At 38.4% G+C, this 16,564-nt stretch overlaps 1 protein-coding gene across 2 annotated transcripts; it reads left to right on the top strand.

The window, feature by feature from the left end:
- The first annotated feature begins 6,630 nt into the window (after window positions 1-6,630).
- Window positions 6,631-11,336, top strand: LOC122017956 (bZIP transcription factor 12-like). Of its 2 annotated transcripts, XM_042575682.1 has the most exons (4): window positions 6,631-7,255; window positions 7,343-7,414; window positions 7,760-7,789; window positions 11,084-11,336. In XM_042575682.1, exons 1-4 carry the CDS (start codon window positions 6,713-6,715, stop codon window positions 11,156-11,158), a joined length of 720 nt encoding a protein of 239 aa, XP_042431616.1. In that variant the 5' UTR covers window positions 6,631-6,712; the 3' UTR covers window positions 11,159-11,336. The 2 variants fall into 2 exon arrangements, with proteins under 2 accessions (XP_042431616.1, XP_042431617.1); XM_042575683.1 differs by lacking the exon at window positions 7,760-7,789.
- The last annotated feature ends 5,228 nt before the right edge of the window (window positions 11,337-16,564 follow it).

Here is a 16,564-nt window from a genome sequence, read left to right as displayed (position 1 = left end):
ACAAAATATTCAAAACCACCTCTTGCCTGGACAGACATAGGACCACACAAATCAGAATGAACCAATTCTAACACTTCTTTGGCTCTATACCCCTTGGCCTTGAACGGCCTCTTGGTCATTTTACCTTCCAAGCAAGATTCAAAAGTTGGAAAATTTTCCAACTCTAATGAACCCAAAAGTCCATCGGCTATAAGCCTCTGAATCCTACTTAAGTTAATATGACCAAGCCTTAGATGCCAAAGATATGCTTGGTTCATTTCCGAAGGTTCTTTTCTCTTATTTGAGTTAGAAGATGAGTTATAAATTTCCATGTTTTGCTTTGTGGGAGAAATTAAATTTAAAATATATAAATTGTCAACTAATGTACCAGAACATATAATCACTTTATTTCTTTTAATAACTACATCGTTACTAAAGGAAACTGAATATCCATCTAAAAACAGTTTAGAAACTGAAATTAAATTCTTTCTAAAACTGGGTACATAAAGACAATTTCTTAAAACCAAATTTCTATTTCTAAAAGATAAGTAGACGTCTCCCACTGCAACAATTGTCACCTTAGTAGCATTGCCCATGTAGACGGTAATCTCTCCTTCAGATAGTCGTCGGGTTTCCTGGAACCCCTGCAAGGAATTGTAGACATGATCAGTGGCTCCCGTATCTACACACCAGGTACTGGTAGATAACACTGCTAAACATGTTTCAATAACTAGAGCATGAGATATACCTTTGTTGTTCTGATTCCTACGAGGACAGTCCGCCTTCCAATGCCCTGACTGCTTGCAGATGAAGCACTTGCCCTTCGGCTTCTTCACTCCAGCTTTAAATCCTGTACTCTGAGATTTATTCACTTTCTTTGCTGAGCTAGCTTATTTCTTCTTCTTCTTTCCTCTCGGTTTAGAAGTAGAACCATTTTCAGCATAGTGAATTTGAGAATTGTGACGAAATAATCCTTCTGCTACTTGAAGTTCTGTCAGTAGTTCCGCTAATGAATAAATCCTCTTATTCATATTATAGTTCAGGCGGAACTGCTCAAAACTTCTAGGTAGCGTTTGGAGGATCATATCGATCTGGTTTTCCCCATCAATTTCTCCTCCAAGGATCTGTATCTCGTTCAGATAAGCCATCATCTTCAGGATATGATCCCTCACAGGAGTACCCTCTTGCATGGTGGTTGTCATTATCTTTCTCATGGCTTCTTGTCTAGAAGCCCTATCCTGATGACCAAAGAGTTCCTTGAGATTGTTCATAATATCATAGGCTGTTGGTAAATCTTGATACTGATGTTGCAATACATTTGACATTGAAGCCAAAATGTAACACCGCGTCATCTCATCTGCTTTTACCCATTTCCTATGATATTCAATCTCCTCTTGGGTAGATTCACCAGTAGGTGCTTCAGGGCAAGGCTCAGTCAGTACAAATTTATAGCTTTCAACAGTAAGAACAATGTCCAGGTTCCTTTTCCAATCTATGTAATTTGGTCCAGTAAGTCTATTCTGTTGAAGTATGATGGACAGTGGGTTGAAAGTCATCCTAAGAATCACAAATAACTTTTGGTCAGAACTCTAAATTTAGAATAATATTGATTCCTCAAACAATACTATTTTAAATTAACCAACACCTCAAAACACCGTGAATTTTGTATGCCACGATAGTGTGGACGTATACATTCAACATTTGTAAAAGGAGTGTTTTAACCCATTAATTTTATTATCTTGTCAACCTAACTTTTGATAAATAAAATTAATAGTTGGTTTCTTTTGGTCACACAAATAACAGCAGTGACTCCGATGGGGAGGATACTATTAGATGTGTCTAAGTGTATACCATTACTTGACACTAAGTCCATTAATAAGATTATACCTCTTCCGATGGGGAAGATCACACGCTATTAATTAACTTCCTATAGTCATCCAAAATAGAAGTATGTTCTAGTGATCCACAAACAAGCTCATCCGATATGGAGGAAGGCACTCAGAGCCAACGCGCAAGCTTGTTTGCATCACTTACAAACCAGTAATGGAGACCATGGGATCTACTTAAAAATCCCTCTCCCACTTAGTTATTTATAAATGAGGAATTTTAACTATGCTAGCCTACTAAATATGTATACTAACATGCACACACAGCACAATATAAAAGCAATAAATAGAAAATCTAATTTTCAACTATTATGGATGTTATCTATAGTTGTCCTCCGTGTGTTGTCATCCCAAGCTGCTGCCATATTTGGCCACTGCCACCGGGTCTAGCTGTCATATCCATCTTGCTCCTTGTTCCGCTGCGCCTCTGGTCCTTAGAAGGTTCAACGCTTTGCAAGATTCGATCCGCGACATAAATAGAATTTTACAATTTTGATCCTATATTCCATAAAAGGAATGTACATGTATCTAGATCAAAAATAAAATCCTAATAAAACTAAATACAGCTCCTGCTGTATTTTATAATACAATCATGCACACACATATAAATGCCCTTGACATGTCCAAGGGTCCAATCACACATATAAAACTATAAGCCATAATAGTTGGATCATGCATCCACAAAGTTAGCACATCCTACTATTATCCTGCCTAAATTATGTATGACATGTGCATAATTAAACTAATACCAAATACACAGAGGCAAAACCCTAGCTCTGATACCAATTGTTGGTTGCTACTCGGAAAACCTAGAGGTTCCACTGTACAAAAAATTTTGTACAAAGGTCTGAACCTTTTTCCTAGCTACCATGTGTTCTTTTAAATTAAATTTTGGATCGCCTGCGGAACTTAACACGTTTGATCCAAAACTTAATCTATTTGTTCTTTTAGGTTTAGACTTGGATCTCCTGCGGAACTTAACACGTTTGATCCAAATCACCTTAAGTTATTAATTCCATTAAATATTAATTTCCATAATTGGTTCCCAGTACTGACGTGGCGAGGCACATGGCCTTCTTGGATATGGGAGCAACCACCACCGACTAGACAAAACCTTTTATGGAAAGCTAATATTTAATTTCCTAAAATAACTTTAGGTTAACCGAAAGGAACAATTAAATCACAAGGAAAAATAAAACAAAAGAACACAACATCGAAAAAAACATATTCGAAATACTAGAATCGTAAGCCTCTTGTATTTGGTATTATTTCCATAAATAACTAGTATGATGCGGAAAGGGAAAAATTACTAGTTATACCTTCTAGAAAGACCTCTTGATCTTCTACCATATTCCTCTTCTAACCTTGGACGTTGTGTGAGCAACGATCTTCCGAGATGAGAAACCACCAATGAACCTTCTTCTCCTCCTAGCTAGGTTCGGCCAACACAAGAGAGCTTCACCAAGGAAGAAGAAAAACACCAACCAAGCTCCAAGGGATGCAAGCTTTCTCTCCTTTTTCTTCTTCTTCTCCAAGTAGTATCCGGCCACCACAAGAGCTCCAAGCAAGAGGGATGTTTCGGCCACCACAAAGAGGAAGAGAGGGAGAGGATGTTGGCCGGCCACACCAAGGAATAAGAGAGGGAGGAAAAATAATAGAGGTTGTACATAATGAAGGCACTCTCACCCCTTCTTTTATATTCCTTAGCCTTGGTAAATTAGGAAATTTAATTACAATAAAATTTCGTTAATTTCCTTAACATGATTTAATTGAGAAAAATAAAATAAAATTTCCCAATTAAACTCTTAATGGTCGGCCACATCATAGAGAGGCAAATTAGACAAGTTTCAATCAACAAATTAAAACTTCCTAATTTGTTTCCGGAAATTTTAAAAATAAAATTTCTCTTCAAAAATCCCTTCATGGTTGATAAAAAAAATTTTCTATAATTTTAATTTTTCAACATGTGAATAATTTTAGAAAATAAAATATCTCTCCAATCTACAAATAAGGAAAGAGATCTAATCTCTTTCTTTAATCTTTTGTAGATCCTTTTTAAAAGAGATATTTTAATTTTAATTCTCTTTAATAAATTATATCTTCCACATAATAAAAATTAAAATTAAAATTCTTTTTAATTTAATTATGGTCGACCCCCTCTAGCTTGGGTTCAAGCTGAGGCCGGCCACCCTAAACCATGCTTAGGCCGACCCTAGCTTGATTCCAAGCTAGCTTGGTCGGCCCCCTTTAGGTGGGTATAGAAGGTGGGTATAGTACTCTATAAATAAGAGGCTACGATAGGGACCGAGAGGAGGAATTGGTTTTGGTCTCCCGATAAAATTAAGCATCCCGTGTTCGCCCCGAACACACAACTTAATTTTATCAATAATAATTCATTCCACTAGAGAACTATTATTGAACTACCGCACCAATCCCAAATTACATTTTTTTTTTGGCTCCTTCTTATTATGAGTGTGTTAGTCTCCCTGTGTTTAAGATATCGAATGTCCACTAATTAAGTGAATTACTGACAACTCATTTAATTAATATCTTAGTCCAAGAGTAGTACCACTCAACCTTATCGTCATGTCGGACTAAGTCCACCTGCAGGGTTTAACATGACAATCCTTATGAGCTCCTCTTGGGGACATTATCAACCTAGTATCTCTAGGACACAGTTTCTTTCTATAATCAACAACACATACTATAAGTGATATCATTTCCCAACTTATCGGGCTTATTGATTCATCGAACTAAATCTCACCCATTGATAAATTAAAGAAACAAATATCAAATATATGTACTTGTTATTATATTAGGATTAAGAGCACACACTTCTATAATAACTGAGGTCTTTGTTCCTTTATAAAGTCAGTATAAAAGAAATGACCTCAAATGGTCCTACTCAATACACTCTGAGTGTACTAGTGTAATTATATAGTCAAGATAAACTAATACCTAATTACACTACGACCTTCTAATGGTTTGTTCCTTTCCATTTTGGTCATGAGCTACTGTTTATAATTTATAAGGTACTGATAACATCATCTTCTGCATGTGACACCACATACTATGTTATCTACAATATAAATTAATTGAACAACTACAAACAAATGTAGATAATTTGACCAAATGTAATTCTTTATTCAAAACAAATGTTTACAAAAGCTTAGGCTTTCAGTATACACTCCAACAATGATGATAAGAGCCAAAAAAAAAAAAACATGTCAAGGCAGGGAAGGCTGGCTGACATGGCGGTTAAAGTCAAGAAGTGGCCAATATCACTGATAGTAGTAGGAGTGTCCTGAACAACCCAAGTAGTCAATCGGGCCTTGAACGATCGATCGGACTGGTGTAGTCAATCAGGCCTTGAATGGCCAGTCAGACTTGATGGTCGATCAGGCCTTGAACTATCGTTTTGGCGCAAGCGGTCAATCGGGCATTGAAGCTTGAGCATGAATCCTCTTACGTGTAGGCAAAGTGCATGGAGTAACAAGAACCTGACCGACCGGGCCTTTCGATCAACCGAATTTCATGTCTCAACTCGAGATAAGCGGTTAAACCTCATTGTTAAGTATTAAGTAATTCGAACAACTGCTCTGCCAATCAGGGCTATGGGCCGATTGATAGCGTTCCTTTGAAGCCACTAATAGGTTGATGTAGACCAGATCACTGCCCATATTCTCAAGGCCGAGTTGTCAGTCGTCTTGGATGGTGGCCAGTCGGCCCATTGTGGGCCCCAAGCCCAACGACTTCATACTTTTTTTGGAAGTTTATACCACGAAGGATAGAAAATATCCTATAGATAAATCGTGCTTTTGAAACTTTCAATCTATCAAATTATAAAGATTTACATGCCTATTTAAAAAAAAATTGTCAAAACTACTTAATGATATGTCCTTTAGTAGAAATACTTTGAAAAACGTATAAATATTTTAAGATATGTGCATAGAGTTAACAACAGCAATATAGAAGGAGTCTTCATCTATAAAATACATTTACTTATATAATTTCTTTGACTTTTTCTTCTTAAATCGATCAGGGTCAATATCAAAAATCCGTTTCTTTATTAAATACTAATACTGTTTATGTTATACAGGACAGCTAGGAGTTTTTATTTAGTCAACTATAAAACGTCAATAACCGTCATCGTTTTAGAACATGATCACATTATTTACATGGTTAAGTAATTTAATTACCGCTATAAAAACTTAATCAGCCTGGATTTATTTTATTTTAATCAGTACAGAATGAACTCCGTGACTGAATACAAGGCGTCCCTCACTTCGAACAACTCAATATTACTTAATCATGATAGTGATGTCAGCATGACTGATATATGGTGGCGTGAATGTCTCTGCAACGACGGTTAATCCTTATTCATGGCCGTCCTTGCATTTAATTTAAATTACATTTTAAAAAGGTCAATTTGATATGATGCTAATACACTGGCTATTGCCGTCCCCAGATTATTCATTCTTTGTTAATAAAAAGAAAATTATGGAGCGCCGGCCCACAACTGCAATTTCCAATTTTTACGTCACCAAAATAAAAAATATATATCCTATTTTTAAATAATATTTTCATATAAGCCCTAGTATTTTCGATATCTCAAAAGTGGGTCCTCGAATTTGCATTTCATAATTCATTGCCTATCCATTAGCTTTCAGGAATGATTTGGTGATTAGTAATCTTATAGAGGATGGTTTGGCTTATTTCAACTGGATCGATGGTGTATAATTACAGTAGTGCGGATGTGCGATGCTTCGCGAGCGCCACGATGAGATAACGACGGATACCAGCGACCGAGGAGAGACGAATCGCGGAGCATAACCGTCGTCGCTTCCATGCCCCTGATGTTGTCATCCACCTCGCCCAATTCCGATCTCTCGCGGCCACCCGGATTCGTCACCAAGGGCCTCGGATCCGTGAGCGTGGAGGACCTTTTTCGCAATGTGAGCGGCGGAAGCCTAGACGGCTCAGGAAAATGCTTCCTTCTGCCGGAGAGGTTCGGAGAGAGGACGGTGGAAGATATGTGGAGGGTTATCGCGGCCGATCGGGGGGTGGACGGATCCGACGCGGAGGTCACGCTGGAGGACTTCCTGGCGAGGGCGGGCGGGGTCGGAGAGGAGGATACCGCAGTTCCCACCAGATGGAGCCAGGTGGCGTTGGCGGCGAATACTGCGACAGGGGATGGGTTCGGGCAACCACAGAAAATGCTCTTGGAGAACCCTACCATAGGGTTCGGGAATGGGGCGGAAGGCGCCGTAAGGGCGGAGCGAGGGAGGAAAAGGCCGTTATCGGATCCAGTGGACAGAGTGGCGATTCAACGAGAGAAGAGAATGATCAAAAACAGGGAGTCTGCAGCAAGATCGAGGGAGAGGAAACAGGTTCGTCATTCCTCATTTATCTAACTCTTAACTGGATTCAAAAGAACGCAGTAATGTTTTCAATCTTGTATTGTTTGTTTGATTTAGGCCTATATTAATCAACTTGAAGCTTCGGTTGCAAAATTGGAGGAGGACAATGCACGGCTGTTGAAATCCCTGGTAAATTAGTTAGCATACTTTGTTGTATCATCTTTTTTTTCTTTTTCTTTTAAGGAGATTACATTATTTCTTCTTGGAGATCTGCTTCTGGATCGAAGATGCTTACCTTGATACATTGTTGTTAATGATGACAATTATAGATTCCATGAGTGACAAGTTTGAGTGTCTATAAGACTTTAGAAATGATATCTACGAATAATTAACTTTAAACTTGAGTACATCGCTTGTGTGTAGGATCATGAGGAATGGATATCTTCTCTATCTATTAGCATGTATTAGATATTTGAGTTGTTAAAATTGAGTGATTTTGCTATTTATGAGATCGGACTAAATGATTAATTGCAGGAGCAGCAGCAAAGGATGAGGCTTAAGCAGGTATTTTTTTCAGTGCTTCACAAATAAGTATTCCGTTTGTAGTTGAATTTGAGTACTAATACTTCGTTTGAATGCTCTCATAACTTGTTCGAATCTTTTGAATGGACATCTCACTAATGTCCTCTGCTGATTTATTTTGTTTGATTGTCTTTTTCTTAGTTCGTTTCATGTCCTATTTCTTAGTAACAGATTCCCATTGAGAACTAAGGTGGACAAATGAGACTAGTAGTTTGCGTGTACGCAAACATTATCAGTCATTGCATTATTTTAGAACATTCATAGTTCCATACGTTTATCTACGTCAGAATCTTTTCAAACCTTCTGCCTAGATTTATTTGTTTTTAGTGTCTTGCTTTTGAAATTAGAGTGTAGGTAGAATGGTAAGAAGCATACAGATTCCATGGAGGGGAAATGGCTGGAAAAAAAAAGTTGTGAGAAGAATTTTATGCATGTCAAGAAAGTATTGGTATTTTAATTTGGTAGCCATTCTAATAAAAGTAGAAATAGAGTATGCATAATTCTAAGAATCTTCAAAAAAAAAAACAAATTGAAAGGCTTATGAAAGAAAATCAAATTGTTGCTAGCAGAACAACTATTAATATTAAACATTGAATAGCGGCGGTGCCAATAGAGTTGGGCTCGGATCAGGTACACGAGCCCAACAAAGGGGAATACCTTGGCTGGATGATCTTGAGCTTAAGTATAAATATTTTAAAATAAAATTGGTAATATGTAATGTGTCTAATATTATCATTGATTTATAAATAGAAAGATTGGGCCAAACTCAGGCTGTAGTATAGTGGATACATATTGAAGATTAGGGCATCCCCAATGTAAACCTAAAGGCACCTGTAATGAGGTGTATGATATAAACCCTCCATTATAAATCCCACCCCACTACATAGGTGGGGTTTATAATTTTTTCTATAAACCGGACCGATTTATATTTTTTTAAAAAAAAATTGCATACCACTATAAATCTTTATTTAATTAAAATTTATATTTAACGTTATTACTATAAAATCTTGGGACGATTTTTTGTTAAACATTTGTTTTTTTTTATCAAAATATTATTTTTACATAAATAAATGTATAAAATTTAAAATACAAATATAATTATAAATAAAAAAATTAAATTATTAATTAATATTATATATAGTAAATGAAATTATAAATAAAGAAAAGTGGAAAATATAAATATAAATAAGTAAATTGAGATTGGGGTCATAAAAAAATTGTAGCGGAGAATTTTTTTTTTTTTTAAAGTGAGGTTTTAACTTTTGATGTGATGTGGCGGTGATGTGGAAGTATAAATCTCTGTAAAAGGTTTACAATTGTAGATGACCTAAAAATAGATTTCTTTTTGCCACATCACCTGTAAAAATCTTACTTCTTTTAAAAATCTCTCTCCACTATCATAAAACCTCACTATTTTTCAAAACCCCACTTTTAAAATCCTCTCTCCATTATTTTTTTATAAACCTAGTCCCAAGATTTTGGGACAGGTTTATAAAAAAATTATAAATCCACCTATAGAGGTTTATAGTATAAATCACATGATATAAACCTCCCATTGCAGATGCTCTATGAGCATCTATAATTATAAATCTTTTATAGAGGTTTATGTTTCGTCATATCACTGGCACATTAAAAGTTAAAAACCTCACTTCTTTTAAAAATCTATCTCCACTATCATAAACCTCTCCAATAACTTTTTTTTATGACTCCACTGTTCATTTACTATATATATAATATTAATTAATTTTTAATTTAATATTTATAATTATATTATTATTTTAAATTTTATACATTTATTTATGTAATAATAATAATTCGATAAAGATAAATAAATATTTAACAATATAAATAAAATAAAAAAAATTAAAATATTAAATAGGGCAACAGGTCCTTGCCACCTATGCCCTCACGCGCGCATATAAACCCTCTTTTGTAGTTTTTTTTAAAATATATATATATATAAACCAGTCCCAAGATTTTGGGACTAGTTTATAGAAAAAATTATAAATCTCACCCATATAGTGGGGGTGGCGTTTATAATAAAGAGTTTATAGTATAAATCCTATGCTATAAACCCTTCATTCCAAGTGTCCTAAGGGCATCCTAATGGTAAACCTAAAAATAAATTTATTAGTCCACTATTTTAGCGATAGATATTAATGGAGGCTAAAAAATTTGATAAAAATATTATTCTTGATTTTGAACCAAGTTTGTTATTTAAATCAAAAACCCAAGCCATCCAATGGTAGTAAGTTTAAAAATAGAGGTTCATTTTTTAAAACCCAACAATTTAGTCCCCATTAGGGATGCCCTTGGAAAACAACAGGAATCAGTACAATACAAGGGGAGAGTATTTGATGAGCCACAGTGAAGTGCAATATAAGAGGATCAAGAAATTGGAAGCACATTTGTAGGCTTTCATTTGTATATATATATATATATATATATATATATATATCTAACTCACAAACCTAGATCCAATAATTTATTTTAGTTTGGAAAAAAAGAAATTAACCAGGTCATGTAACATCGAGTTTGGGACGATTGATTTGGTTCTATGAAAATTTTCCATCAACCGTTAGAGTAAATCGGGAAATTCTCGCAGTGGGTAGCTAGAAGTATAACATCTCATTACATACATCATTTGAAGAAAAAACTTCTATAAATATACAGAATCGAACAATGAATATCTGGATGACACTCTTACACTATACCATAGCCAGGGTTCATTTTAGTTTGGAACAAGATTCTTTTGTAAGAGGATAGGATATTAAATCCTAACCGAAATTCTAGTCCTTCTACATTATTTAGGAATATTCTTGTCATGACGCACTTAATCATCGGAGATATGTGACAAAGCTTTTTCTCATGATGTGATCGGTCTTGGAAGGATTAACGTGTGTAGAGGATGCCGGGAGTCATTCCGACGAAGCTCCTCCAATATTTAAGTCATCGAAGATGTCACGAAAAAAAACAAAATACTAAATAATGTAAAAGAATATAGTTAAGATTAAGATTTCATATCCTATTCTCACCACTGTTGATGACCATGCTATTTATATAAATTTCCCTTCCAAACTCTAGTGGGCTATTAGGTCTTGGATTTGCGGGTTGTAAGTTGCACGGGAGGGGTAGGTATTATTACTTGGGGTATCAATATACTTCTTCCGTACCTCGTAATCTAAACAGAGGAACATGATGGCACCTCTGAGGGTTATATACTAATTATCTCCTTATGCTAATTGTCTTCTCAATATCAATAGCATTGTTTTGCAGCTTATGGAAAACGTAACACCAGTAGCAGAGAGGGAAAAACGACCCTTGCGAAGAACCAACTCCATGCAGTGGTAGAAAATAAAAGTACGAGTGCAAGTATCAGAAGTCATAATCCTTGAGTTATAGCTGTTTACTGTCTCCAAATACACAGGAATGCATCAAACATGTAAGGCAAAATCTGGAATGACGGGAGATTCAATTATTTTTAATTTCCATTTTTTTAAAATTTTAATATTATAATATAATCTCTAAATTCTAAAGTTAAAATTCTAAATGACTTAACCGTAAATGACTTAACCGTAAGCATACCTATGCATGCTGTGAGTGCCACCCATGCTGGGCACCTAAATTGGCCATCGAGATAGCAAATGGGAAAAAAAAAAAAAAAAAAAAAAAAAAAAAAAAAAGGAAAATTGCACTGGGCCGTTTGAGAATTGCTAATTAATTTCATTATTTTGGACTTTTGGCTGTTAAAATTTTGTACCGTCATGAGGATTAACTGCCAACCTTGTGGCCGAAGAATCCACCCAACACAGTGTTCACTTTAGGAACTCAACTGCTAAGCGATTAAATCCAAGTAGCGCTTTGCAATTTTACACTTGAACTAAATTATAAAGTAGAATCTCAATTAAAATATAGTCTAATTCCGTATAATGGGAGCCCACGACCTCTCTAATTAGACCTAAATCAAGTTTAAATAACAATTAAACAATCCTAATATTGATTAACACAATCAGTTTGATTCAATTTTGATTTTAAGAGTTAAGATATCAATTTAATTAACTCAAAATATTTCACACTTGATTGATGGACTCACTGTTATACTATCAATGGACACTAACTGTTACCATCAATTGACAGTTGATGATAATGAAAAAATTGATTATTTAAATTTTTAGCTAGATTAATCAATTTTTTTATATTAGTTTTTTTTTAAAATGTATTTGATTTCTATTTAATCATTTTAGTCAGTTAATAATTTGCTCACCCTTAAACATAACTTCATACCTAATTTAGAAAATAACTATAATTAAACCACTAAAACAATCTACAACAAAGGAACATATTCACTCCTTGCCTACTATGTAATGGTAAAAAGATAGATGTGGCGCACTATAGGTTAATTTGTTTTGGTGGGAAGATAATTTAGAACGTGTTTTGGATTATCTTGGTATTTGGTAAGAAGTTTTTATAGGACCAAATTAATCGATCTCACGAATAGGTTGATGAAGAGTTGGATAACTCAATTAAAATAATAATAATAATTAAAATATGGTAATCGTTTCAAACAAGATGGATTTACCCAGACTTATAATGGAATAATCAATTTATGAGTATTCAGCCTAGACCCAACCCCGAGTCGGTTCTGGCCTGAACCCGGCCCGGGCCCGTAACCGGGTCAATGGGTCGGTTGCCTATTGACCCGGTTCACCGGGTCGAACCTGAATCGGCTCGACAACTTGTCGGGCCGATTCCAATTCCGTTGGTGCAAAACCGGCGGACCGCCGGTTCAACATTTTTTTTTTTTTGACCTGCTTGAACCGCCGGTTAATCGACGGTTCATAGCCAGTCAAAACTCTATAAATAGAGAGCTCAATTTATCATTTTCACACACATCTTCTCTACTCTTAATCTCAATTTCATATTCTCTATACGCTTTCGTTCTCCAACACAATTATTAAGATTTTTTCAACTAGCGGTAGTACCGATTCCAGTTTATTTTTATATTTAGATAATAAATTAAGAGAATTATTAGATAAATTTGTTTCTGTAGAATATCTTTCTTTTAGTTTTGGATCTAAATGCACATTTGAAGATTTTTGTAAAAAATCTCTTAATCCATGTGTTAAATGTATTCCTAGAACTACGCTTACTCGTACAATTTAAAATTAGTAAAACAAGGAAAAAAGAATTTAATTGATGAATTTAGTAAATTAGATAATAAAGTTTCTTTTATGGTCCGATATTTGGAATGATCAATGGCAAACACATTCGTATATGAGTGTGATTTGTCAGTAGATCAATAACTCTTAGAACCTCCAAAAAAGATTGTTAGCTTATAGAGTTTTTGATTAATCACATAATGCTCATAACATCGCACAATTATTATGTTTAATTTTAGAAGAATATGACTTAACTCATAAAATATTTTCAATATCATTATATTATGCTAGTTCCAATACCACTTGTATAAATGATCTAAAATTTGTTTATCAACTTATTATTGATGGTTTATTTTCTCATATTCGTTGTGTATGTCATGTTTTAAATTTATGTGTTCTAGATGGTTTAAAATTTTTATAAGGTTATATTAAACTAATTAGAATTACAATTTCTTATTTATGGTCATCCATCTATAATGAAACAATGGGATATGTTTTGTAAAATTAATGGAATGAGAACTAAAAAATTTTCACTTGATGTATCAACATGTTGGAATTCAACATACCAATTATTACAAGATTCATTTGAATATAAAGAATTATTATGTTCATTTTTTACAAAAATACTAATACTAATATATATTTATTTTCACAATAGTGGAATATTTGTAGTAGTATTTGTGAAATTTTAAAAGTATTTAATGATGCAACCGAACAACTTTCCGGTGTTTATTATTCCACTGCTCAATTAGTTTTAGTTAATTTTTCTAATATAGTATTTGATCTGGTGGTAAGGGCGGAGGACCCTCGTTGGCGGAAGGTCAATGACACGTGGAAGTCAAAGGTCAAGAGATTCGACCCTAAGACCCGGCCGACCGGGCGAAGCAGGCCGACCGGATGAATCAGGTCGACCGGCTGTGAATCCCCCACGAGCCGAATGAAAGACAACCGACCGGATGAATTAGGTCGACCGGCTGTGAATCCCCCACGAGCCGAATAAAAGACAACCCGACTAGGGGTCGGGTTTCCGATGCTCAAGGTAAAAAGGTTTCAAGGGCCGAACGGGCTGTCCGTTCGGCCGGTACACAAGGCAACATAGGCAGGAGCAGTCTCATCCGAGCATACGACCAAGGCAGAAGTTATATGCTTGCCGAGCGGCCGACCCGCTCGGCCCTGGAACAGACAGGGAAGGCAAGAGGACAAAGGAGACAGGGGATAACATCATCCTCGAAACGCTTGCCGCTAACAAGCAGCAGAGTTGGCGGCCGAGCCGTACACAGGATCATACGGCGGAAGCTTCCACCGTCACATCCGGGATATGCTCGGACGATTGCGGAATGGCGCCAGTGGTAATTTTCTGACAGAGACTTGTTAAGGTATGTTTGGGGGAAGCGTGCACGCATAGAGAAGCGTGTCCGCGCCTCCCCGGGGTCCTATATAAGGACCCCCAGACGTCGACGAAGGTATGCGAAAATCTCTACTGTAGCCATAGTTACGCTGCTTCTCTTGTTGCCTGACTTGAGCGTCGGAGGGCCGTCGCCGGGAAACCCCTCCCGGCTCGATTTCTTTGCATGTTCGCCGGAGATCTATACCACCAGTCGGGGATAGCATAGCGTGCCACGTCCCCAGCGTCCGTCGACTCAGCGCTCGGACAGGATCAAATTGGCGCCGTCTGTGGGAACGCACCTGAATCCGAGTCGAGAAGATGGAAGAAGCTGGACGTCAACTTCTGGTAACGCTCTCTCCCGAAGAGCTCGAAGCACTCGTCCAAGTGCGAGCAACAAAAATCGTGGAGCAGCAGAAAGCTCAGGCCGAGCGGGCAGTACAACAAGCGACATAAGCCTCGGGGGGCCGAGCCCCACCCGAAGACAGGCAGGAGCAGCTCTCAATATGGGGGCAAAATAAGGGGACGGCCGGCACTCAGATGGGGGTGCCGCCCGCCCCGATACCTTTTCATCGGGCTCTGTTCCAGACACCCTCTGAAGTAGCGCAAGCTAATCAAGACAAGGGATCTTCATCGGACGAAGCACCCGTCCGGGACGTCAGAAAAGGAAAGGCGACCCGAACAGACTCCTCACCCGAGCGGATCAACCGGCAGTTTTCAGACGTCATTCTTCGCGACCCGCTGCCGAAGCATTATGCGCCCCCCGCGATCGGGGAGTACAATGGGACAACCGACCCAGACGACCACCTGGGTAAGTTCGACAGCACCGCCACTCTGCATCAATACACAGATGGTGTGAAGTGCCGAGTGTTCCTCACCACGCTTTCGGGATCGGCGCATCGGTGGTTTCGAAGACTGCCGGACGAATCCATCACAAGTTTCAAGAAATTTCGAACGACGTTCCTCCATCATTTTGCAAGCAGCAGGCGCCACCAGAAGACAAGCGTCAACCTGTTTGCCATCAAGCAAGGTGCGAGGGAGCCGCTCCGAGCGTACATTCAGCGCTTCAACCAGGTGGCCATGGACATTCCAACGGTCACCTCGGAAACAATGATGAACGCGTTCACGCAAGGGCTCGTGGACAGGGACTTCTTCCGCTCGCTCATCCGGAAGCCGCCCCGGGACTACGACCACATGCTACACAAGGCCAACGAATACATCAATGTGGATGAAGCCCAAGTGGCAAGGAGAAAAGAAGCCCTGAGTGACCAACCAGTTTCCGCCGAACGGAAGCAGCCCATCAATCACCAGCCACCCAGAGGACCGCGAGCCGAAGTCGCCCGTCCTCAACAGCACGCTTGGCCACACGCCGTCCAGCAAGTCGCGGCTGATCGGCCCAAGCCCAGGGGAAAGGTATGGACCCCGATGTTTTGTTCACTCCATCAGTCGGCTACTCACAACACCCGCGACTGTCGGAGCATCCCCCCATCGCTCATCCCACGCCGAGGAGTTACCGCCGCCAATCGCCTTCACCAGACAGGCAACATCGACAACGGAGCCCCGTCCAAAGGATAGAAAGGAGATCCCCCGAGCGGTCGCATCGACAGCAGCCCGGAGCTCACCATCGGGCATAACACGAACGACCTCGACCTTCCGCTCGGGAGGAGGAAAATAGGGGCAACGCATCTCGGGGGGAGATCAACATCATCGCCGGAGGCCCGACCGGCGGAGATTCCAATAGAGCCAGAAAGGCACACGCAAGGCAGCTGAGGATCCACGCGGTCGGCTGCAGCCAGGAGAGGGCGAGCGGACCCAAGATCACCTTCAGCCCCAGGGACCTCGAAGGAGTCGAAGTCCCACACGATGACGCCCTGATCGTCCGAACAGTAATAGCTAACTATACTATTCACCGCATTTTCATTGACGCAGGAAGCTCAGTCAACATAATATTCAAGAAAGCCTTCGACCAACTACAAATAGTCCGAGCTGAACTCCTGCCAATGACGACCCCCCTCTACGGGTTCACGGGGAACGAAGTCTTACCGGTCGAGGTAAATACTATAACCGAGAAACCACCTTTTTTGGTTTATGAAGAAAAGGAAGAGGTGCAGATTGATTCTTCCCGACCAGAGGCCACCACCTTCATAGCATCCGATCTGGAGGAGAAACAGAAGGAGAAGCTGATCAAATGCCTACAGCGAAACCGCGACGTCT

Source organism: Zingiber officinale, chromosome 8B, assembly GCF_018446385.1.
Source record: "Zingiber officinale cultivar Zhangliang chromosome 8B, Zo_v1.1, whole genome shotgun sequence".
Classification (NCBI taxonomy): Eukaryota; Viridiplantae; Streptophyta; class Magnoliopsida; order Zingiberales; family Zingiberaceae; genus Zingiber; species Zingiber officinale.
This window is presented reverse-complemented; position numbering and strand designations above follow the sequence as displayed.